The sequence below is a fragment of the Pristis pectinata genome, chromosome 4, assembly GCF_009764475.1.
Source record: "Pristis pectinata isolate sPriPec2 chromosome 4, sPriPec2.1.pri, whole genome shotgun sequence".
Lineage (NCBI taxonomy): Eukaryota > Metazoa > Chordata > Chondrichthyes > Rhinopristiformes > Pristidae > Pristis > Pristis pectinata.
In genome coordinates, this window is record NC_067408.1 from 19,183,838 (window position 1) to 19,209,320 (window position 25,483).

Genomic DNA, 25,483 nt, shown 5'->3' on the forward strand with positions numbered 1-25,483 from the left:
GTCTGTGTTGATTGCTTCAGTATTCACCACTGATAGACACTTTGAAGTTTGTGAAGATGGCGTATAACAGGCTGATATGCCAGGGCATGTCGACGTGAGGAAAGAGGATGTGCTGGAACTTTTGAAAAACATTAGGATAGATAAGTCACCGGGGCCAGACAAAATATAGCCAAGGTTTTACAGGAAGCAAGGGAAGAGATCGCTGTGCCTTTTGCGTCCTCACTGGCCACAGGAGTAGTGCCAGATGATTGGAGGGTGGCAAATGTTGTTCCTTTGTTTAAGAAACGGAGTAGGGATAACCCTGGGAATGACAGACCAGTGAGTCTTACTTCAGTGGTGGGCAAATTACTGGAGAAGATTCTTAGAGACAGGATTTATGGGCATTTGGAGAAGCATAGGCTGATTAGGGGCATTCAGCATGGCTTTGTGAGGGGCAGGTTATGCCTCACGAGCCTGATTAAATTCTATGAGGATGTGACAAAGCACATTGATGAAGGTAGAGCATTGGATGTGGTGTACATGGATTTTAGTAAGCCCTTTGATAAGGTTCCTCATGGAAGGCTCATTCAGAAAATCTGGAAGCATGGGATCCAGGGAAACTTGGCTGTGTGGATTCAGAATTGGCTCGCCCATAGAAGACAGAAGGTGGTTGTAGATGGAGCATATTCTGCCTGGAGGTCGGTGACCATTGGTGTTCCGCAGGGATCTGTTCTGGGACACCTGCTCTTTGTGATTTTTATAAATGACTGGAGGAGGATGTGGAAGGGTGGGTTGGTATGTTTGCTGATGACACGAAAGTTGGTGGTGGTGTGGATAGTATAGGAGTTTGCTGTAGATTATAACAGGACATTGATAGGATGAAGACTTGGGCTGAGGAGTGGCAGATGGAGTTCAACCCAGAAAAGTGTGAATAATTACACTTTGGAAGATTGAATTTGAAGGCAGAATACAAGGTTAATGGCAGGACTCTTAGCAGTGTGGAGGAACAGAGGGATGTTGGGGTCAACGTCTATAGATCCCTCAAGGTTGCCACGCAGGTCGATAGGGTTGTTAAGAAGGCGTATGGTGTGTTGGCCTTCATTAGTCGGGGTATTGAGTTTAAGATCCACGAGGTAATGTTGCAGCTCTATCGAACTCTGGATAGACAACACTTGGAGTATTGTGTTCAGTTCCGGTTGCCTCATTAGAAGAAGGATGTGGAAGCTTTAGAGAGGGTGCAGAGGAGATATACCAGGATGCTGCCTGGATTGGAGAGCATGTCTTATGAGGATGGGTTGAGTGAGCTAGGGCTTTTCTCTTTGGAGAGAAGGAGGATGAGAGGTGGCTTGATAGAGGTCTACAAGATGATAAGAGGCATAGATCGAGTGGACAGTCAGAGATTTTTCCCCATAGCAAAAATGGCTAACACGAGGGGCATAATTTTAAGGTGATTGGAGGAAGGTATAAGGGGGATGTCAGGGGTAAGATTTTTTTTAAAAAACACAGAGAGTGGTGGGTGTGTGGAATGCACTGCTGGCAGAGGTTGTGGGGGCAGATATATTAGGGACATTTAAGAGACCCTTGGATAGCCACATGAATGATAGAAAAATGGAGGGCTATGTGGGAGGGAAGGGTTAGATAGATATTAGAGAGGGATAAAATGTCAGCACAACATCATGGGCCGAAGGGCCTTTACTATGTTGTAATGTTCTATGTTCTAACAGTTGGTTTTGGTGGTTGATCTATGTTGACACTAGACTCCTGAAATAGACACTCAGACTTCCATCAACAAGAGATTACCAGGAGGACAGAGAAAATGATTCCAAGATGTTCTGAAAGCCTCCATGACAAAATGCAACTTCCTCACTGATTTGTGGGAAGCTCTGGCCTATTATCAATCAAAATGGAGAAGAAGCATCCAAGGTCAGCAATAATGGAGCTAGTGGTGCGCATCTCCTATCCTACCCACTCACCACCTTCTAGGAGACCCTCTATCACTGCTCCTCTTCTGATTTCTACTGCTCTCCTGCTCTTCAACTACATTGTTACCAAGACTTGGTACTACAGTCATGTGTCCTTCCTCAGTACTGATCTTTGCAGGCATCTTGTCCTGTGTGGTTTCCAGCTCCATTTTCAGGACTCCAGGTTTTGTCCCAGCCTGGATCTCAGGTATGTGTACTCCATTCATTGCTTCTCTCTACACTCTACCCTTGCCACCATGCGTCAGTACCTTCTGTCTCTTTCTCTTCCGAATAGAAAAAATAGAAAAATAGGGGGCTATGTGGGAGGGGAGGGTTAGATAGATCTAAGAACAGGATAAAGTGTCAGCACAACATTGTGGGCCGAAGGGCCTGTACTGTGCTGTAGCGTTCTATGTTCTGGAAACAATCCTGATGCAGGCTCTCAATCTGAAATGTTGACTATCCCTTTGCCTCCACAAATGCTGCCTGACCTGCTGTGTTCCTTCCAGCAGCTTGTTTTTTTTTGCTTCAGGTCTCAGCATCTGCAGTCTCTTGTGTCTCTACCTACTCATCACCTGTCAAGCACCTTGTGCTCCACCTGTTACAGAATTTACAATCCCTCATTGGACCCATCAGTCACTTAACATCTGCAGAACTTGATTGAAAACAAATCATCCTTGACTCTGAAGGATTGCAGAAGGAGATAAGAAATAAAATATTTTTGTACAATAGCGTGTAGAGCATTGAGATATAACAACAAAGGAATGGAATGGTACGGAGAGAATTTTTTAAGCAAGATTGATGAAACAAAGCTGGTCTTGCTAGTGTAATAGACGCAAACTCAATAAGAAGAAAGTGGCAAGATATTGTTTTTAAAAAATTGATACCAAAAGCTGTGAAAAAATACCAGGGAATAAGAAAGAAACATGCAAGAGATCGCTGTTGTTCAAATCTGGAGCAAACAAAAATGAGCTGCTGGAGAAGGCAGCATCTGTAGAGTGGAATGAACAGTCAAAAGTTTCTAATTGAGACCCTTCTGCTGGACTGAAAGAGTAGAGGGGAGATAACCAGTATAAAGAAGTGAGGTGGAAGAGTTAGTTAGCCCTTTCAGACGATCACTGGAAGCAGAGAGGACTGCATGTCCTTTGAGCTGACAAAAATCATGGGTTTCGTAAACTACTTAAGAAATATTTGAATGAATCAATGGAACTGTAGAACCATAGAACACCACAGCACAGAGAACAGGCCATTCGGCCCTTCTAGTCTGTGCCGAAACTTTATTCCGCTAGTCCCATCTACCTGAACCCCGTCCATAACCCTCCAGACCAGGAATTTACTGAAGTTATGATCTAACCACCTTTAATCTGAAAAGATTGTGATTGAGTAGTTGCTTGCTGGTTGCAGGATTGTTTTTAAACCAACAGGTTCTGCAGTGAGTCTGGTCTTGCCAGCCACCCGACGGTAGAGGGCGGGGAGCTCGGTGGCTCCAGGCGCCGCAGCGGCGATGTTTGGGCCTCCGCTCCACGCGTGGCGCTGTGGAGCACGGCCGAGGCCGCATGTCCGGCCGGGCGGCGGAAGCGGGGTGACGCGCTGCGCGGCCGCCAGCCGGTGAGACATGGCGAGCCTGGTGGGCAAGTACGGAGCTCGCTTGAAGGAGCAGGTCAGTGAGTGGCGCGAAAGCGAGCCGCGGGGCTGTGAAGTGTCGCCTTCCCCAGAGCCAGTCTGCTGGGCTCCTTGCCCCTCCCTCTCCCGGCGGCTGGAATGGGAGGAGCAGGGCTGATCGGCCGCGTGGGGCAGCACCACAAAAGGTTCCAGTTATATCGCGTCGTCCACGGGGTAAAACCCATCCCAAGCTCTTCGCAGGAGCATTACCCAAACACAATCCGAAACCGAGCCGGGTTAGATGTTATTGTAGGCGATCCAATAGTCCTGATACAGGGTTTCGACCCGAAACATCGACGCGCCACCCTCCCAATAGCTCCTGCCCTGCCCGACCCGTTGAGCTGCTCCAGCCGATCGTTTGTCGCTCCGGATCCCAGCATCTGCAGTCTTCTCATGTCTCCAATTGTCCAGTCAGGTTTTAAAGGAACATCTTCATTGGAGGAGAGATGTTTAAGGAGGAAATTCCAGAGTTTAGGGCCTCGATAGTAGCTAAAGGCACACCTGCAGCTTGGCATTGCTTATCCAAGATCCACTGTAGATCAGCAAGCAGTAAGGAACATCTCATCTCAAGTCGAGTTTATTGCCATGAGTATAAGTACGGTGATGTACGCTGAAATACTTGCTTGCAGCAACATCACAGGGACGTAGGTACAGAAGACACACAGAATATAAAATATACATAAATTATTCATAAAATTATACCATACAGTGGAAAAAAACTGCAAAAGCAAAAATAAAACAAAGACACAATTGAAGACAAGTCCATGATAGTGCAAGCAGTGGTCCATAGTGTTCCTTTGCTGAGGTAGGATGAGGGTTGTGCAGATAGGTTCAAGAAACTGATGGTTGTAGGAAAGTAGCTGTTCCACAATCAGGTGGTGTGGAATTTAAGGCTTCTGTACCTCTTACCAGACAGTAGCAGCAAGACGAGGGCATGACTCAGATGGTGGGGATCCTTGAAGATAGATGCCACCTTCTTGAGGCAATGCTTCCTGTAAATGCTGTCAGTGGTGGGGAGGGCTGTGCACATGATGGACCAGGCTATGTCCACAACTCTGCAGCCTCTTGCATTCCTGTGCATTGGAATTGCTGTACCAGGCTGTGATGCAACCACTCAGGATACTTTCAACAGTGCATCTGTAGAAGTTAGCAGAAGTCTCACACACACAAAGTGCTGGAGGAACTCAGCAGGTCAGGCAGTATTTATGGAGGGAAATGAACAGTTAATGCTTCGGGCCAAAAACCTTCATCAGGACTGGAAAGAAAGAGGGCAGAAGCCAGAATAAAAGGGTGGGGGGAGGAGGAGGAGCACAAGCTGGCGGGTAATAGGTGAATCCAGGTGAGTATGTGGGTAGGTGGGGGGTGGAAGAGGCAAAGGGCTGAAGAAGGTGGAATCTGATAGGAGAGGACAGTAGACCATGGAGTGAAGGGAAGGAGGTGGGGAACTGGAGGGGGGAATGTGTGGGTGATGGGCAGGTCATGAGAGGGAAAAGAGAAGAGGTAAAGGGACCAGAGGGATAAAGGAAAACAAAGGGGGGGGGGGGGGAAGGAGGAGTGGTTACTGGAAGCTAGAGAAATCTACATTGATGCAGTCAGATTGGAGACTACCAAAATGGAATGTGAGGTGTTATTCCTCTAATCCGTGTCTAGCCTCAATTTGGCAGTAGAGGAGGCCATTAACAGACATGTCAATGTGGGAATGGGAAGTGGAAATAAATGGCTAGCCACCAGGAGATCCTGGCTGTTACAGCAGACCAAGCGAAGATGCTCGACCTAGTTGAAGTATTTGGTAACGTGCAAAGTCTCCTTTAGCTTCTAAGAAAGGACAGGAGCTGATATGCCTTCTTCATGATTCCATCAATATGCTGGACCCAAGACAGGTCATCCAAGAGGAGGGACATTTAAGTAAAAAATTCCAGAGTTTGGGGCCTTGATAGCAGCTAAATACACCTGCGCCGTGGCTTTGATAATCCAAGATCCAGTATAGATAAGCAAGCATAGGGATTGATGGGTGAACAGACCTGGTTAAAGCAAGGGCACAGAAGGCACATTTTTGAAAGAAACCAGGTTTAAGGAGAATAGAACAAGGCAGGATTGCATTGGAACAGTAAACTCTTGAGTTAACAGATGAGGGATAAAAATAGAAAATGCTCAGTAAATCAGGCAGCAACTGTGTAAAGAGAAACAGTTTAAGTTCTAGAACGTACTGTCAGAACTGGAAAAGATAAAGACAAGGTTGTTTTCAGTAGCAGAGAAGATGGAGGAGGGATAGGTAGAACAAGGAAATGTCTCTGATTGGGTGACACCAAGTGGGTTAATGGGGCAGTTAGAGCAGCAATTAGAAGCAAATTATACTTTTTTGGCTGTGCAATGTTGTTAATGGTAAGGCTGTTGGGTGTGCCCAGCAGGCTAGAGTTCAATAATGGAAAAAGAGAAATCAATAGGCAGAAATGGCCAGTTCTGATACAGGCAAAGAAAGTGCGTTATTGACAGTTGGAGAATTTGATATTGAGTTCAAAAGGCTACAGTGTGCCCAGATGGAAAATAAGGTATTGTCCTTCAAGCTTGCAACACCTTATATTTGGCTTTGGAAGTCTCCAACCTGATGGCCTCAACATTGATTTCTCTAACTTCCAGTAACCTCACTCATTTTTCTCCCCCCAACTCCTTTGTCTTCCCTTACTCCTGTGGCTCCCTTCCTCCGCCTTGATGACCTACCCATCTCCTCTCCTCCCCTCCTCCATCACCTATTCCATGGTCCACTGCCTTATCCTACTGGATTCCTCCTCCTTCAGCCCTTTGCCTCTTCTATCACCTCTCAGCTTATTATATCTTCTCCCCCACCCACCTACCTTCCCCCCTCACCTGAACTCACCTATCACCTGCCTGCGTGTGCTCCTCCCCATCCCCCCCACCTTATTCTGGCTTCTGCCCTCTTCCTTTCCAGTCCTGACGAAGGGTCTCGGCCATAAACGTCCACTGCTTATTTCCCTCCGTAGATGCTGCCTGACCTGCTGAATTCCTCCAGTACTTTTTATGTGTTGCTCCAGATTCCAGCATCTGCAGAATTTCTTGTGTCTCCAAGCTTGCTTTGGGTCTAGTTGTAACAGTGCAGGAAGCCAGAGGTCGGAGTGGGTTGGTGAATTGCGACTGGAAGCATAAGGTCACTCCAGTGGACGAAATGCAGGTGCTCCGGAAAATGCAGGGATAGATGAGAGTTTTAGCAACTGAGGAGAGTGGAATTGGACAAAGTTAGCAGCAGTGAAAATGGCAGATTAAGGAATGGTGTGAAAAAGTGATCCAGAGCTCATCTTGGAGTCTAAAATAAAAACAGAAAATAGTGGAAATTTGTTCAGATCTGTTGGTGAAAAGTATTTTTCACTGGTCAGTAAATTAGTGATAAGTGTGCACATTTTTAAATAAAGTGGAAAATAATAAAAATGGTGTTTTCGTACTGATTTATAGAAATAGCTATGCATTGTTGTCCATAATAAAGTCATTTCAAAGGAAGGAAATAAACATTTTCTGTTTATTATATAATATACATCTTATACACAGGATGACCTTGATTCTCAAAACTGTAGTAGGCAGTGATATACACTTGAATTATAATTAGGAAATGCGTTTCAGTCAAATTTTCAGATACTGAAGTTCCCCAAAGAGTAGCCAGATAATAACTAGATGGTATGTTCAGTGATGTTAATTGAGGGGTGAAATATTGGCCTAGACACTGAGATCCTAATCAATATAGCCACGGGATATTGGAAAAATATTGCAAAAAAAGATTACCCAAAATAACTTCACGGTGAGCTTGATCAGCACATATTAGACATTTAATTTTATTCTGTCAGAAGCCAGATATTCCTAGGCAGCTTTTATATAAGATGGGATTCCAAAAAAGTATTCAGTAATAAGGAAATCCATCCAGTAAGCAAAGCTGGAGCTATTGTAACTCATTTCCCTGAGCTTTATTTAGACCTCCCCAATCCCTTCCGGCAGTACATGCTTATGTGGAAACTGGGATGGTTGTTTTCATTGTTTGCTAAAAATTAAAGCTCCAAGAAAATTGACAGTAAAAACTTGCTGTTGATTAGCTGATACACCAGAAATTACATGCACGATATCACTTACAACTGGATCGTAATCTAATTGTTTTACTCAGTTAGTAGTTGGGATGTGGTGGATGAAACCACATGTTCATGCTACATTTTCTGTTCAGATTTCTAGGTGGTGGGTTGATCTAAACTACAACCATGTCCAGTCCCCAAAATCTATTGGTGTTTTATACTGATATTTGCACCAAAGAAAATAATCTTGAAATTACTTCTGCTTTCAGAATCTATTTGAAAGGATAAGGAATAGCTAAGGGAGTTAATTGCCCTATACATTTTAATTCTTAGAAACTTTTATACTTATGTCAGACATTAGATTGATTTCAGTAAAGGTTCAGAGACCCAAAAAAATAAATTGATATGACCCATGAAAGTTCATATAATGTTCACATTTATTACTGTTAGTTAACGTTCTTGGCAAAGAACCAATTTAATCTTTAGAGGTCACAGGTCTAAGCAGACTTTAGTTAGATTACGTCAATAGGAGAAACAGTTTATGACTTATATTTATCCTTCACCCAAAACTGTCTCCATTTTGTAACTGTAATGTCACAAATCTTAATCCTTTTAACAGGATTGTTAAATTGTAGTTCATCAGTTATAAATATACCACAATAACAGCTTTGTCTAGCATTCTTCCACTATTAATACAGTGTACCCCCACGTTATGGCAGTTTGGGTAATGAAAAATCACCCTTATGGAATTCACAAATCATTACCAAAAATTTTGAAATACAAAATGAAAATTTGCTCTTACGGAATTTATGTGGGGAGAAAAACTAACTAAACAAACAGAAAATGTATGCAGAAAACTGAATTAGTTTACCAGGAACAACAATCATAGGCTAGCAGTTCACAGCGAGAGGCTACTTAAGAGATTTGTGTTGGACACTGACAAGGCAATGACTTTTGTTGATACTTGTACTGTGATGTTACCTGGGCTTTTTTACCTGGAGCAAAGGAGACTGAGGGGTGACCTTGTAGAGGTTTATAAAATCATGAGTGGCATAGATAAGGTGAATGGTCACGGTATTTTTTATGCAGGGCAGGGGAGTCTTAAAACCAGAGAGCATAGGTTTAAGGTTAGAGGGGAAAGGTTCAAAGGGGACCTAAGGGGCAACTTTTTCATACACAGGGTGGTGAGCATGTGGAACGAGCTGCCGGGGGGGGTAGAAGCGGGTACACTTACAATGTTTAAAAGGCATTTGGGCTGGTACATAGAAAATCTGGAGGTAAATGGGCAAATGTAGGCAAGTGGGACTAACTCAAGTAGGCAACTTGGTCGGCATGGACAAGAATGGCCGAAGGGCCTGTGTCCTGGTAGGTAGGGACAGTGGGCATCTCCTTCATCCATTCATGCGTGTCACTAATTAGAAGATGAGGCATTTGGCTATTTAAAGCACTTAATCACATGGATTAATTGGTGCACTTTTCCTAGTATTATGCATTATGTCCGCAGGTTGAATGGGTCCCTACCCTGACACAAGGGGAACGGTAATGGCCAGATGGCTTGTAGCAAGTCGCTGTCAGCATGGGCCCTGCCAATGGGCATGGGTGTGTCAAAGCTGAGATGTGGCCTCTCAGGAATGTGAGCTATTTATTTCTATCAATTGGTTGGTGAGCGGTGGACTGTGAGGCATAGTGTAGTGCTAGGCTAACTGCTACACTATGCTGTGCAGCAATCTGGGTTCAATTCCAGCCGTTGTCTGTAAGGAGTTTGTACGTTCTCCCCATGACTGTGTGGGTTTCCTCTGGGTGCTCCAGTTTCCTCCCACATTCCAAAGACGTACGAGTTAGGAAGTTGTGGGCATGCTATGTTGGCCGCCGGAAACGTGGTGACGCTTGCGGGCTGCCCCCGAGAAAAGTCAACGCAAAAAGATGCATTTCACTGTATGTTTCAATGTACACATGACTAATAAAGATGTCTTATAACTCTATATGATTGCAGGTAGCTGGTTCACAGTGGAGGATACTTGACAGGTTTCCTTTGGAAACTGACAAGGCAGTCTCTTCTATTAATACTTCATCAAGCAATGTAACACACATTTTTAGTTAATTAGAACAACAGTCCTTTCTCTTCTGCCTACAATACAATCAGAAATTCCCTTGCTTATAGACCCCATGCCCTCGGGGGCATCACTGCTAAGAGAAAAACTTCCTGCAGGAACCTTCTCCACATAACATTTGATTCAATGGGACAAAAGGGTTCATGGAAATCACATACGGATGTTTTTCTAGGACGCAACCCCTCCTTAATGCAGGGGTACAGTGTACTGACATGGATGGCCCTTGTTTTTAGTCGGTCAGCAAAAGTATTGAGAGTTTTCTGGATCATTACAATTCATATAAGGAATATGTGAAAATTAAAACTAGTTTTCAATTAAATCTTTTTCATGCAGTAGAATATATGGGGATTATTTTGTTTACTGAAAACTAATTCTTCAAAAGTAATTTAATTTATTAAATTTTTTTTCTAGGAGAAAGAAATCAAGTCTCTTATTGCTGAAATTGAGAGTTTGAAAAACCCTGTGGTGCTTGACTTTTCCTTGGGATTGAGTGAGATGTTGGAGGAGAACGCCAAGCTCAAATACCGGCTAAATGTTCTCAAGCGTGTGAGTAGTCTTTTTCTATTAAACTTTGTAACTTGTTTAGAAAACAGGTTAATGGGGTGGAAGAAAAATTCAAAGATGCATCCTAGGATATATACATATATATAGAAAAGAATTTTTAATTAGAGGATATAGTCAACTAACAAATGAAATGTTATTATGTTACTGACTGCAGACTAGCAGAACTTTGTTCACCTGTTGTCCTTCCATCTTTAATGGAATGTAATATTCCTAATTGACTGTGATCATTGCTGTTCTTTGGATGTCAATTTTTGTCCATCTGTTGTAACTGCTCTCAAGACAATCTATCTCCAGATGTCAGGTTGTAAGAGTATTTTTTCATTTGCAGGTGACTGATGAAGTTGCTTTATCAGGATGTCTCCTATTGAGTCTGACAGTCCTTAAGCTTAATTACAAACTATTGAGTTAATCGGGGTGCTCTATATTATGCATTCTCATTGAAATCAATAAAAAGCAGATCCTCTGCAATCAAAATGGAATGGATTTGTTCTGTTTGCAAATAACTTGGAAAAAGATGGGTAATTTTAACAAGATTAAGAGAGATGAAAAGCTGTGGCTCTTAGTTCGTTTCTTGGTTTTAAAATTAGAATATTGTTTCAGGAGGTAGTGTTTTTGTAGTGTTATGTTTGTTTGTAAAAAGTCCTGTTTATAATATAATCAGATTGCTTGTTTCACACTTAATTCGGGTGCCTGGAAGTAAGCTCCAGATCAAGGACTCTGACGTGAGCATGAGGAGCCAAAAACCTACAAAGCTCTTTATGTATTTCTGTGACTATTCATCATTTTCATTCTCATCTCAGTCATAATTTATAGGGCATGATGATTTTAAAAAAATGCTTCTAAACTGATGAAGGGTCAACACTGTTTCTCCCTCCATAATTGCTGCCTGACCTGATGAGCTATATTGAGCACAATATTACAGAAAAATCTTATACTAGAATCATTATTTTTTCTTCTTAAATAAACATTCATGGCAATACTTTCCTTCCCAGTACTGAAGGAGAGGAAGAATTTCTTTATGTCCTCATTTTTTTAGAGCAACTTGGGTAATTGTAAAAACCTTCATGATATAGATGTTTTCACACATTAATATTTGGACTATACAATAAGCTAAGAAGGTATTCTACATTTAAATATAACTAATCTTTTTTCAAGACGTAAAACAATCACAATAATAGATATGGATGTAACTGATGGCCTTTCACATTAATTTAGAAGCCATATAGTCATTGATTTGTATAACACACACATTTAGCAAAAACGTGAAAAGTGGCTCTACATCATAATCAAAGCAGAAATACAGAGTTACTGTTTTGGGTTGATGGGAAATGCATTGATTTGGAATGTTCACCACAGACTCTGCCTGACCTGCTGAATATTTCCAGCATTTCCTATTTTCATTTCAGATTTCTGGTATCTGCAGTATTTTCCTTACTGATCTTTATCTTGCTGCATGAATTCTTGGGCTGAAGCTTGCCAAAAAGAATCCATTTTTGGCAAGAATTTCATGCCAGCAATAAGCTGCCCATTCATGCTGCTGACCTACATAGTAAATCTGAACTTATCTTTTGTAGATCCCATAGTGCCAACCTGCTGCAAGTGCTAGCTGGGTCCTCATTGATGAACCACTGCACTGCAGCAGAACCATGGGCACATCAATGCAGTCATGAAGTGGGGTAAGAACTAGCCCTGCCTACAAAGCAACTGAAAGTGCTTTGACAGTCAGTGATGCATGCCTCTGATTTCGAAGCTTAACAAATACGTAAACAAAATTGAATTAATAAATAAACTGAATTAACTAAAAAAAATTTTCCTCCTAGTCTTGCTTCTTCATTCAAAGGAATTAAAACACTTCAGTTTTTTTCAGGCAGATTCCCCATTGTGAGTACAAGGATATTGAATCATAAACTCATACAGCATGGAAACAGACCCGTTGGCACTCTGAATCCATGGAGCCCATTATGCACCCACCTACACTAATCCTAACAGACCCCATTTTATTTACCTCATATTTCCATCAGTGCCCCCCAGATTCTACCACTCACCTGCAGAATAGACACGATTTATAGAGGCCATTTAACCAACCAGCCCACACACATTTGGGATGTGGAAGGAAACTGGAGCACTGGGGTCACAGGAAGAATATGTAAACACCACACATACACCACAGAAGGTCAGGATTGAATCTGGGCTGCTGGAGCTAGGGCACAGTAACTTGACTAGCTATACAGCTATACCACAGTGCCACCCCTTGCTAAAACTTTGTGCTCCAAATCTAAAGCTAGAGTTTAATCAGGAAACTGACTGTGAGTGGCTAACAAGTTTTGCATGGATATGTTGGAGTTCCAAATGTAGTAGTGCTTGTGCATAGAACTACTAGCTTTCAGAATCTGGCCTATTATTTTACTCGGGTCACTTGTATGATGTTCTATGATTACTTAATCAAGTAATAACACATGGGAGTAATACCTGATAAATTGTGGCCTATTAACATTCTGTCCATTCTAAAGTGGATATCATGGAATTGAGTCTTTCGTAGATCTGTTATTTGGAGGATTGTAAACCCTTTGGGGCTAAAGAAAACAGTAAAATCCACATATCATTCTGTATATTTAAGTTCTGGTCTGCATTATTTAATACATGTATGGTTTTAGAACTATATAGAACAATACAGCACAATGCAGGCACTTTGGCCCACCATGTTGTGCCGACCTTTAAACCACGCCTAAGACTAACTAACCCCTTCCTCCCACATATCCCCCTATTTTAAATTCCTCCATGTACTTATCTAACAACCTTTTGAACTTGACCAACGTATCAGCCTCCTCCACCACCCCAGGCAGCACATTCCATGCACCAACCACCCTCTGGGTGAAAAACCTCTCTCTGACGTCACCCTTGAACTTCCCACCCAATACCTTAAAGCCATGTCCTTTTGTTTTGAGCATTGGCGCCCTGGGAAAGAGGCACTGGCTGTCCACTCTTATCTGTTCCTCTCAATATCTTGTATACCTCTATCATGTCTCCCTTCATCATCCTGTCCAATGAGAACAGCCCTGGCTCCTTTAGTCTCTCCTCATAATCCATACCCTCTAATCCAGGCAGCATCCTGGAAGATTTCCTCTGCACCTTTTCCAATGCCTCCATATCCTTCCTATAATGAGGCAACCAGAACTGGACACAGTACTCTAAGTGTGGCCTAACCAGAGTTTTGTAAAGCTGCATCATCACTTCGCGGCTCTTAAACTCGATCCCCCAACTTATGAAAGCTAACATCCCATAAGCTTTCTTAACTACCCTATCCACCTGCGAGGCAACTTTCAGTGATCTGTGGATATGAACCCCCAGATCCCTCTGCTCCTCTACACTGCCCAGAATCCTGCCATTTACCTTCTACTCTGCCTTGGAGTTAGTCCTTCCAAAGTGTACCATCTCACACTTCTCTGGATTGAACTCCATCTGCCACATGTCAGCCCAGGTCTGCATCCTATCAGTGTCCCTCTGCAAGCTTCGACAGTCCTCCACACTATCCACAACACCACCGATCTTTGTGTCGTCTGCAAATTTGCTAACCCAGCCTTCCACCCCCTCATCTAAGTCGTTAATAAATATCACAAAAAGTAGAGGTCCCGGAACCGATCCCTGCGGGACACCACTAGTCACAGCCCTCCAATCTGAATGCACTCCCTCCACCACAACCCTCTGCTTTCTACAGGCAAGCCAATTTTGAATCCACATGGCCAAGCTTCCCCGGATCCCTTGACCTCTGACCTTCTGAAGAAGCCTACCATGCGGAACCTTGTCAAGCGCCTTACTAAAATCCATGTGGACCACATCCACTGCACTACCCTCATCAATTTTTCTGGTCACCTCCTCAAAGAACCCTATCAGGCTTGTGAGGCAAGATCTTCCCTTCACAAGGCCATGCTGGCTGTCCCTAATCAGTCCATGTTTCTCCAAATGCTCATAGATCATATCTCTTAGAATCTTTTCCAACAGCTTACCGACCACAGAGATGAGGCTCACTGGTCTGTAATTCCCTGGACTATCCCTACTACCTTTTTTGAATACGGGGACAACATTCGCCACCCTCCAATCCTCCGGTACCATCCCTGTTATCTGATGGAATTTATTGTTTGTTTTTTAAAAAAAGAATTTATTCTGCAGTTTCTTAAAGTGGTCCTGGCTCCTTGGTTCAGTGTGGCTGTGACTGATAATTACTTGTTGCAATCCTTGACTCACCCATGATTTATATGCCATCAACCATAAAACATCATGCCTTAATGTTACGGTACTACAAAGTTGATAATTGCTGAGTTCTTCTTATTAATATGGAAATAAAACTCTCATCCCTTCTCTATATGGACTACAGTTAAACTTTTTTTCTGACCCCCTTAAAAATAGCTCTTTTGTATGTAATTCATTTCAGAGTCTGCAAGAAGAGGAAAGCAAAGCAGGAACCAGCATGATAAACGTCAATCAACGATTGCAGAATATATTCCGCATTGCCATTAAGCTTGCCTATCCACATCTCGAAAACCCACCATTAGCAGTTACACCAAGCCAAAGTTCAAAATTTGGAGATTATCAATGCAATAGTGCCATGGCAATATCTCAGGTATGGAAGAGTTGTTAAGCATAGAACATGATTACTTGGAGAAGATTAACATGGTTTCGATAATCACTAGGGACTGGTGTGGTCTTGGTATTTATTTATTTCACAATTGCTGCAGCTTGTTAACAGTGAGTAGAAGGACTTTTATAGAAAGAAAGGTCTTGCACTGATTCAGAGCATGTAAATGAATGATCATTATTCTCTCAAAAAATATGGATGCAGGTTTTCTGTTGATGCTTTTTTGGACAATTACTATTCATTTTGTCAAAACAACTCACAATTTTTTATTTATGAAAGAAATGTAGTATATTACATCAGGGCAGATAACATAATCCAGTGTTTATCACAGCAAAAAAGATGTCCACAAGTTGTAGAGTCATTCAGCATGGAAACAGGCCCTGAATGCTTACCTCAAACACCCATTTACACTAATCCCATTTTATTCTCCTCGCATTCCTATCAACTCCCCCCCTCCCCCAGATCCTGTGACTCCCCTAGACACTAGGGGCAATTTGCAGTAACTAACTAACCTACCAACTAGCAAGCCTTTGGGATGTGGGAGGAAACTGGAGCACTAAAGAAGACCCACAAGGTCACGTGGAGAACATGCAGACTCCACAAGACAACAGCAGAGATCAGGATTGAACTGGATCACTGGAGCTATGAGACAGCACTTTACTAGCTGTGTCATTGTGCCTTCCAATAAAATTTTAACCTTGTAGATTCTCTTTGTTGCAAAGACATTTGATGAAAATTGAACTTTCACTCTTGATGACAGGGATAGATTGCTTGAAGTGTCGAACAAATTAGAAATATAAAAGCTCCTGCTGGCTCCAAATTTTCCATTATTCGATGTTGTCTTCTCCGTTACAGTATAGTTACAGCTTTCCCATTATGCCACATTTCAATCAGAAAGAGGACAGTCTAAAAAATTGGATTGGGCAGGACTCTTTTAGGTGCTACATACTCAAAAATCAATTTTATTTGCAGTAAATCAAGCTACCAATTATTTCTGGGTAATGTTGCATCTGTTGCAAAATTGGACTTGAGCATTTAAAGTCATGACTTACATTAGCGTGCCTGACCTTTACCCATTAACACCTTATGATGTCATTGTCGGTATAATGCACATTTCTGCTCAGCAACATAAATTAGAGCTCAAAGCTTGACACAGTGATCATCCAGACGTCACACTGTGACTAAAATAATCCTGAAGGGTGACACATTATCTCAGTAATGATTTTGAAAACCTGAGCCTGCTGATGTATTATTTATCAGATAATTCCAGGTAGGATGTCTGTGATGACTCTATGGGGAAAAGCCTCTTCTCAGATCAGCATTATCTCTGTCTCCTTCTCCATGACCTTCTTTGAGTGGCCTGCTATGCCCATCCCAAAGCTTCCAGTGATGGAGTACTGCCAGTGGTGTTCTAACTGATACAGTCCTTCAAAATAATACAGAAAAGCCTCTCACACTCAGCCTTTGAACGAGGAGCACATCATGCTAAATTCTTGCTATTTGCTGATATTGAGAGACCTGATAGGTGGCTTCAGAAGTAACTACTCTCTGCTTAGAAACTTTCCAAAGTCTACAGAGTCTTTTACAACCGAGAGTAAGTTTTTTCTTATTGTTGCCTCTGTGGTAGCAATGCTGGCAGCTCTCCGTGACTGGAAGTTTTCAGTAAGGTTTTGCAGGCCAAAGTCATGCCTGAGAAGAGTCTTTACCCACAGAATCTTCAGAGAGACCATATCACACTTTGAACTGCCTGGTGAACAGTCTATTCGCAGAGCAACGATTTCAAAGTGAGTCATCACCGAGCTAATATGGCATCTTGCCACAGTGCTTGGACTTTCTCCTTGGAGGCTTGGATGACCTACTTTGATAAACTTCCTGGCACTGGTTTAATCGAGGAGGCATCCATAGATCTGCAACATATTTCTCAATCTGCTATTCACTGCACTGTCAGATTGGCCACCCAGGTACTCTATTCCAGAGGAACAGACTGATTTCATCTATTTTGATTTTAGTGAGGAGAAATTGACGTGTCAGGCCTTGATATTTGAAATATTGGTGATTTTAAATAATTGCAAACAACTATTGACAATATTCTTGTCAGAAAGGGCTCCCATTAATAACTTGCACCTTCTTATCAGCAGAGACAGCTTTTGCTCCATCAGTGTATAGCTGGCCTTCATCATAAGAATTTCTTGATGCTGTGCTTTGTTCGTATCGATACCTCCTTCATTCTGAGGGTGTCCATATTGCTGGTGATTTTCAGCAGCCAACACTGCTCAGACAAATGGATTCTGGTAGACTACCCTCAACTTCCTTGTCTCCTTTTACCAGTTCTGACTCCAAACCTAGCAGCTAATCACTGAAATAATGGGACTGAAATTGTAGTTGAAAACACCATTGGTCCCCTAAAGACAAGATTCCAATGCCTGCATTAGTCCAGGGGTACTCTGCAATATTTTTCAACCATGACTTCTTGGTGTGCCAGCCAAAGACTGTGGCAGAGGTGGGGCAGCATGTAGACCCAGAACGTGAGGAACATGAGGCACTGCCTGAAGACTCGCAAGAGGAGCAGGAGGATGAGGAAGGCTAACATGGGACATCACAAACTCATTTCTCATCTGAGTGGAGGAAGAAGACTTTATCTACATGGATAAAGGGATTTCCTCGTAGACTTCTGGAAAAGGAGTCTGCAATACCAATCAAGTAATCCTTCCACAGTCCATTCCCTAACTCCAATATCATACACCAATCATCAGCTGATAGAGCTTGTAAGACACACAATCTGCTCTGCATGTGCATATCTATTTGCTCTGATTATAATTTAAATTCCTGGACTAGTTTTCCAAACAATGCTGGCTGCTAGAAATTTCTGGCTGTATGGATTCACTCAGGAATGAATCATGGGTGCTATCAGCAAACATGGCACTTACTACAAGAGATTTTTCTATTGTTTGACGACCAGCTGTGTATTGAGGGAACAGAAAACTTTCCTGTTGATGAAGTAGTCCAGGTTATTAATGGTAGTCCACATAGGCCTAAGTGTTGTCAATGGCTACCTTCATTCATAGGAAGTTACCAATGCTGGCAAATTCCAGTGCTTGAGATGCTGTTTCCACTTCGCTGAAATCAGAATAGATGAAACAATTCCTCTGGGAGTAGAGAGCCTGACTAACAATGATGTATTTCCTGAAGAGAACCACATTGTTTAAACACCCTTGACATACACTTTCCTTGGAACAATTCCAGTCTGCAGGTCCAAAGATTAGTTGAGATCTTGAATACTTTGGACTGCAGTTCAACATTGATTGTGGCTGGTCAGTATTCTAACCTTCACTATAGATTTATCAGGTTGGAATAGATTTATTAAGTTAGCATACAGTGGACAGGGAATTGCATTGTGGTGCCAACATTTCAGTGTCATGAAGTCCACATTCATTCAGCAAAGATCCCTCAGAAATCCCTTTGAGCTCTTGTGAGGTTAATTTTAAGCCATAAACCAATTGACCATTTAAAGACGTATAAATGGGCAGAACTGATGGTCTTTGTTGCAGAAACATCATGTTTCACAGCAGATGGATGGATCAATGTAGCTTTCCTGCACAACTTCCCTATTCTTGCTATTTTCGCTCTGCCACATAAGGTGAGTTTGCTAGCTGGATACACCACTCGGAGAGCATTCCTTTGGATCAAGAGAAACTGCGTCACAGTGCCTATGCATTTACAGAGAGTAGAAATAAGTGAAGGAGTTGGTCTGACCTAGCCTGAGCACTTATAATTTTTGTACCTGACCTGATCCTGACACACAGTCAGATCCTGTCAATTCAAGCCAAGATCTACTGCTTCCATTCAGACCATGCTGTCATTGTTTCATTCTCCAGACCCAGAGCTGACCTGGCCAACACACCCTGATACACAGGTGTATGGTCTTGTTTTCCTTCACTTTCCTTCTCAGTGTCATTTCCCTGCATATTCTAGGCAGGACTGCTGACGTGGTCTGTGAGTGAGGAGTGCAAGGCTCCACTTCTGCAGAAGTGAGAGAAGATCCTGTGTGTCATGGCTCAGCTTTTTCAGCAAAGCGATCTGCTGATATGCAGCATTTTCTGTCCATGGAGAATAGTGAGCTGCTTACATGCAGCATTCCTTTGCTCCTGCAGAACCATGGGCTGCCATGAGTTGAGTTGTGTTGTGTCCAGAGAGATCAGCAACATATTCATGAATAGCATTTCACTGCGCAGTGAAAACTTGTTATTGAAGGACAGCAGGGATAAACCAGGTAATACAGGCCTGTGAGTCTTAAAGTTAGTGGTAGAGGTTATTGGAAAAAGAATGACAGACAGGATTAATCTACACTTGGAAGGGCAGGGATTAATCAAAGAAAGTCAGCAAGTTTTGTAAGGGGAAGATCCTATCTGAGCAATTTGATTGAATTTTCAAAGAAATAGCAACATGTATTAGAGTCATGGAGTTGTACAGCACAGAAACAGGCCCTTTGGCCCACCACACCTGTGCCAACCTTCTGGCTTATCTGCATTGGTTCTATTTGCCTGCATTAGAACCCTATCCTTGAGGGCAACGTGGTTGATGTTGTTTATATGGACTTTGGTGATTCCTTTGACAGGGTCCCACGTGGGAGACAGACCCAAAGGATAAGACCTCGTGGGATCCGGGCAAGTTGACAAATTGGATCCAACGTGGAGTGTTGTTTTTGTAATTGGAAATCTGTGACCAGTAGTGTACCAGAGGGTTCAGTGCTGGGATTTGTTAATATTTGTTATAAATTGTAACTATCTGGACATAAATGTCGGAGGTATAATTAGTAAGTCTGCAGATGACACAAAAAGTTGGTGGTGTTGATGGTGTGGAGGCTGGTTGGAGGCTACTGGATTTTTTTTTAAATTCAGTTGGTGAAATGGACAGAGAAGATGCATTTTGGGAGGACTGAGAAGGATGTAAGTACAATGTTTAAAAGGCATTTGGACAGGTACTTGGATAGGAAAGACGTAGAGGGATATGGAGCTGTTGCAGGCAAATGGGAATAGAACAGAGGGATCTTGATATACATGTCCAAGGATCTCTGAAGGTAGCAACTCTGGGAGACAAGGTGGTTAAGATACTGGATACTTGCCTTCTTTAGCTGGGGCATAAATATAAGAGAAGGGAGGTTATGGTACAATTATATATAATGTTAGTTAGGCCAGAGCTGGAGTAATATGTACATTTCTGGTCACCACACTAGAGGAAAGGACATGATTGCACTGAAGAGGGTGCAGAGATGATTTGCTGGGATATTGCCTAGAAGGAAACATTTTAGTTTTGAGGAGAAACTGGATAGACTGGGTTTGTTTTCCTTGAAGTGGAGGAAGTTCAGGGGAACCTGATAGAGGTATACAAAATTATGAGTGGCATAGATAGGGTAAATAGTGAGAAACTTATCCCTATAGCAGAGGTATCTTAAACTAGAGGACATGGGTTAGGGTAAGGGGTTTGGAGGGGATCTGAGCAAGAATTGTTTCACCCAGAGGATGTTTGGAATGTGGAACATACTAACAGTGATGGTGGAGACAAGTACCACAACAATGTTTCAGAAATATCGAGATGAGCATTTAAATTGCCAAGGCATAGATGGATACAGGCCCAGTGCTGGTAAAAAGGAATTAGGATTGATAGGTACTTGACGGCTGGATTAGGCATAACAGTGCTGCGCCTCTGTGGCAGACACCAGACTTCTATCTGGATCAGAATCAGGCTTAACAAACCAAAAGATTTTGTATGGCTCCTGTCTATAGCAGCTGTCGCCTGAGCCAGCAGACACTGATGTGATGGGATTGTGGCTGAGCCCATGCAAAGAGGAAGAATTAGACTCCTGACTCTGCATCATCTCCATATTTCAAAGGAGATTGTTGAGGTTCCTTGTCACCTTCTGCATTTGGCTAGGCAGGGCTGACGGTTACATAACCATCTCGTGCATCTGTATTAGCTTTGTCATGACAGCATCCCTATTGTGGTACCTGTCTGAGTTGTCTGGGTCAGTAAGCATACATCTATCGTCCTGATAGCTGGTACATCAGATTTTCTGCACCTCACGCCAAATTGCAATCTGTTACTGCCTGGTGAATTTGACCTTAACATGCGGCCTTTAACCTATTATGTTTATCCCTGTTGTAGGGGAAAGAATAGTGAGGGCTAATAACAAGTAAATAGAGATGTGAATTGTGCTAATGTGCTAACAGGACTGCAGACAAAGCTAAGAGTAGAGACATGGAATGCAGCAGTGATGACACCCAAGTTTCAGGAGCTTCATTAATTATATGAAAGCGTGCACCCATTGTTGTAATAGAAAATTGGATTTACTAAGTTAGCCTTATGGATAATCACTTTATTCTGTAATCAAGACCTAGTTCTACTGTTAATCATGTTTCTGTCTAATCTTATCAGCTGAGAATGTAAAAGCTATACCAAATTCACGCTTCTGGTATGTACCAGTTTTAATAAATCACCCGTTATTTCGAACACCAACTCCGCCTGGTCTTTCCATTTGATCCTACAATTCATTATGTTGTGAGCCTCTGAGATAGTGTTGTGAAGGGTCAATTGCAATGTTGTGCTTTCGTCATGATCCTCTCCCTCCACCTTACACCAAGCTCCTTTTGTTCGGTGGTGGTGTTCAGATGAGGGGAAAACATGGGGCCTCTCCTGATACCCTGCACATACAAAATAAGATAGTTGCACATGTAAGCTGTGTCCATAACACATACATGATATTATGGGTTGACTGTTGATCAAATCAAAAGAGATGTAGTAATCATAAAGTAAAGTTAGTGAGCATAACTGGCAGATTCTGTAAAGCTTCTGCTGAAGACATCTGTAGCCCTTCTATCTGCAAAGTACAGCACTCATGAATATTTTTCTCTTCTGTGCAGGTGCCCTCATCCTGTTGTTCACCATTTTAATCCAAGTGGAGGAGAAGAAGGTCATTGACTGACCTGTCTCATTCTATTTTTGGGGGCTTGATTGCAATGTGGGAGATGGAAGGGTTTGAAGTTTAGTGGTGGGATAAGCGTCCAGGATGGCACAGAGAAGTCTGGGGTTGCGAATGGAATAACAGTGTAGTTGTGTGTGTCTCTGGTAGAGCAGACCTTTCACTGATGTGCAGATCATCTTGACATATCTTGTTTTGTTCATGTAATTTCTTTCTATCGCTACTTCATAGAGAATAAGATTAAACTCCTGCAAGAAAGTTTTCTGGTCACCTCCTCCCATGCATTTGCAATGCTGGCCATAGTACATTTCCTAGTCCTCTAGTGCACTGAATTATAATTTATTTCAGTATCTTTCTTCACGTTCATTCTTTGCCTGCTTGCACTAAATTATATCATAGTAGGAAGAAGGGAACTTGTTCAAAAAAGCAACTTGTCAAATTACTCATCTCTTCATATGGTAGCAGAGAAAGATTTATGTTAAGTAAAATATGCACCAGTTGCATCTTCAACTTTAGAAGAAGATAGAAGCAGCTCTTCCTAAGCGTTTGAGTACAGCTTGCTTATTTTAGCATATGAAAGGAACCTTTTGAATTATTTGATTTTATATATATATATATATATATATATATATATATATATATATATATGTGTGTGTGTATATATGTGTGTATGTGTGTGTGTGTGTATATATATATATATATATATATATATATATAGATAGATAGATGTGTATATATATATATATAGATAGATAGATAGATAAATGGTTCTGCCTATTTTTCCTGCTCATGTTGCTGGAAAAAGAGGATTGAGAGCAACTCCACCTTTAGAAATGAATGAAGATCATAAGCAAATTTATGTTTTATGCCTCATAACAATTTTCTCTAAAACAAGAATATTGAGTATTCCTTGTTTCTGAATTTATTTTTCAGATCTTGAAAGCCAAGGGAGAGAAGAGTAATCCCAGAGAGATTGCTCAGAAAATTGTCAGTAACATTCCAAAAAATGATATAATTGAAAACATTGATATTGCTGGACCAGGTAATTTTTATTGGTTAAGTTTATGTTCATTAACATACATCTTAACGAAAGCTTTGTGAGGTTTTGATCTTTGCTCAACATTTCTCCAATGCTAAGGAGATTAATTAGCATAAAAAGAGCATTCATAATAGTCTTGTGTTTCTATTTTTGTTTTTCAGTATATGGGCACACAAGTAAAACCAGCACTTACTGTCAATCCCTAATTATCCTTGAGAAGGTGATGGTTCACTACCTTCTTGAACCACTGCAGTTCTCTGGTTATTTTTACTCCTATATGAATGTTGGGGAGGGTGTTTCAGGATTTAGGCCCAATAATGATGAAGGAACAGTAATATATTTCCATGTTAGGATAATGTTTGGAGGGAAATCTGCAGAGGTGGTGGTGTTCCTGTGGACCTGCTACCCTTAATCTTCTTACTGGTAGACATAGTGGGTTTGGGGGATACTGTCAGAGTACCTGTGGTGAGGAAATACATTTTGACTGTGTTGATTGAAGGAATATGCTCTGTTCTGAATGGTGTTGAGTTTCTTGAATATTGAGGCAAGTGGACCGTTTTCTGTCATGTGCACTTCTTGTTGAACCAAGATTGATCAGTTGATTTGAATGTAATGGTGGATTGAGGAATCAGCTGGGGCATGAGGTTCATATTATGTTGAAGTACTTTTCTGCTGCTGGCGATGGTCCATAGTACATCATTAATACCCAATTTTGAGTGGCCAGATTTGTTTGAATATATCCCATTTAGCACAATAGCACTGACACACAACATGATGAAAGTGTCCTCGGTGTGAAGACAGAAATTTGTTTCCTCACCATGCTGTGCTACCAAAACTGTTGTGAATAGATGTACTTACAAGCATTGGTCAACGTAGAAGAGCACCCATCATATCCTTGAGCTTTTTAAACAGCTTGGAAAGTGACTTCCAATGTAAATTTAAAGACTCCATTGATGAACAGATTATTTGACAAAGCAGCACAACTCTTGGTCCTAGACTGGAATATCACCCTGGTTTTCGTGCTCAAATTCTGGAGTGGGTTCAAGCCTCAAACTTCAATTGCAGGGGCAATCTTCCCATCAATATTTCATTCATTGCATTTTAAGAATATATATTTAGAACACAAAATATTGTAAGTGTATGTAGGCCATAAACTGTCAGAATGGAGAATAGGCACTGTGCTGACAATGATGACATGCAGAGATTATATGCTTGAGGCCTGGAAGTCAACAACCACAGTGAAAGTCCAGGAAAAAAGCAACCATGCCCTTCACAACAGAGAGTAAAGGTCCACAGATATTTACTCCCTTTCTATGACAACTACTGAGCAAAGGGAAGAAAATGACAGGTGTTCAGGCAAATGCTCTTGCAAAAGAATGAAACATGGGGAAAGTACATTCAGGATTTAAGGTATCTCCAAGGCAACAAAAAAGTTAGTGCTCATACTCATTCACCCACAGCAAACTAATGGGAGGAAAAAAACTTCATAAGAGAACAAAACACTTCCTTAAGACATTAAAGGCATAAAGATAGTAACTGCTGCAAAACAAACACATTTTTGTTTTATTAGGAGAGGTATAACTGGTAGCCATTAATATGATTTGGTGTGGATAAAAGGAAATCATAAGGTAATGTCCAAAGATGGGAAGAAATTTAGCTATTGTCTGAATTATTGAGGTTGGTCATTGTTTTTTCCTTCAGCTAGTGCTTAAAGAGTAATGTGTTATCTGTTTAAAGTTATAGATTATCACTGAAGTGTTTCTGAGACCTGAATTATCTACTGCAGGCATATCAGGACACTGGAAGATTCCACCAAAGCTACCTCCACAAAATCCTCCAAATTCAGTGATAGGATAAGCAAACCAACATCAGTCTCGTCTCCCAAGCTAGTATTCTCAAAAAATGCTGGAAAACCTCAGCAGTTCAAGTAGCATTTATGGAAAGAGAAACAGTTAACATTTCAGGTCTGAGACTCTTTATCAGAATTCGGTCTCAAACCTGAAATGTTCACTGTTTCTCTTTCAGTAGATGCTGCCTGACTGGCTGAGTGTTTCCAGCACTCTCTTTTTTATTTCAGATTTCCGGCATCTGCAGTTTTTTATTTTTTATCCCAAGCATTCTCAGTTGCCTATATTGGGCAGGCCATGCTGTTCGCATGCTCAGTACAGCACTACCATAACAGAATAAAGACAGAAATGCCTCTATTGTCCTACTTCTTGCCACTTCAATTTTCCCTGCTTTCTGTGGTGGGAACAACAGGTGTATCTCATTGGTTCTTTGCGACCACACAGTTGAGAACAAACTTACTGTGGAGGAGCTGAATCATAAGCTAGTAACTCACTGATTCCATTTTATTTTTCAAACTTTCCTGCAAAAGGAACTTCTGTAAGTGGTCAAGTTCATGGGAGACCTCTTATGTAAAAACCATGTCAGGAAAGAAGAATATTGTTTGTCGTTGTAAGAAAAACTGATTAGCGCACAGGTTAGCTAA

The 25,483-nt window shown here is 41.7% G+C and overlaps 1 protein-coding gene across 1 annotated transcript in view; it reads left to right on the plus strand.

Annotated features, from left to right (window-relative positions):
* The first annotated feature begins 3,472 nt into the window (after window positions 1–3,472).
* Window positions 3,473–25,483, plus strand: part of rars1 (arginyl-tRNA synthetase 1) — a 48,441-nt gene continuing 26,430 nt past the window's right edge. The window contains exons 1-4 of the mRNA XM_052014009.1: window positions 3,473–3,600; window positions 10,192–10,326; window positions 14,774–14,962; window positions 22,887–22,995. Of these exons, the coding sequence (XP_051869969.1) occupies window positions 3,556–3,600; window positions 10,192–10,326; window positions 14,774–14,962; window positions 22,887–22,995 (478 nt within the window). The 5' untranslated portion in view covers window positions 3,473–3,555. The remainder of the gene's footprint in view (window positions 3,601–10,191; window positions 10,327–14,773; window positions 14,963–22,886; window positions 22,996–25,483) is intronic.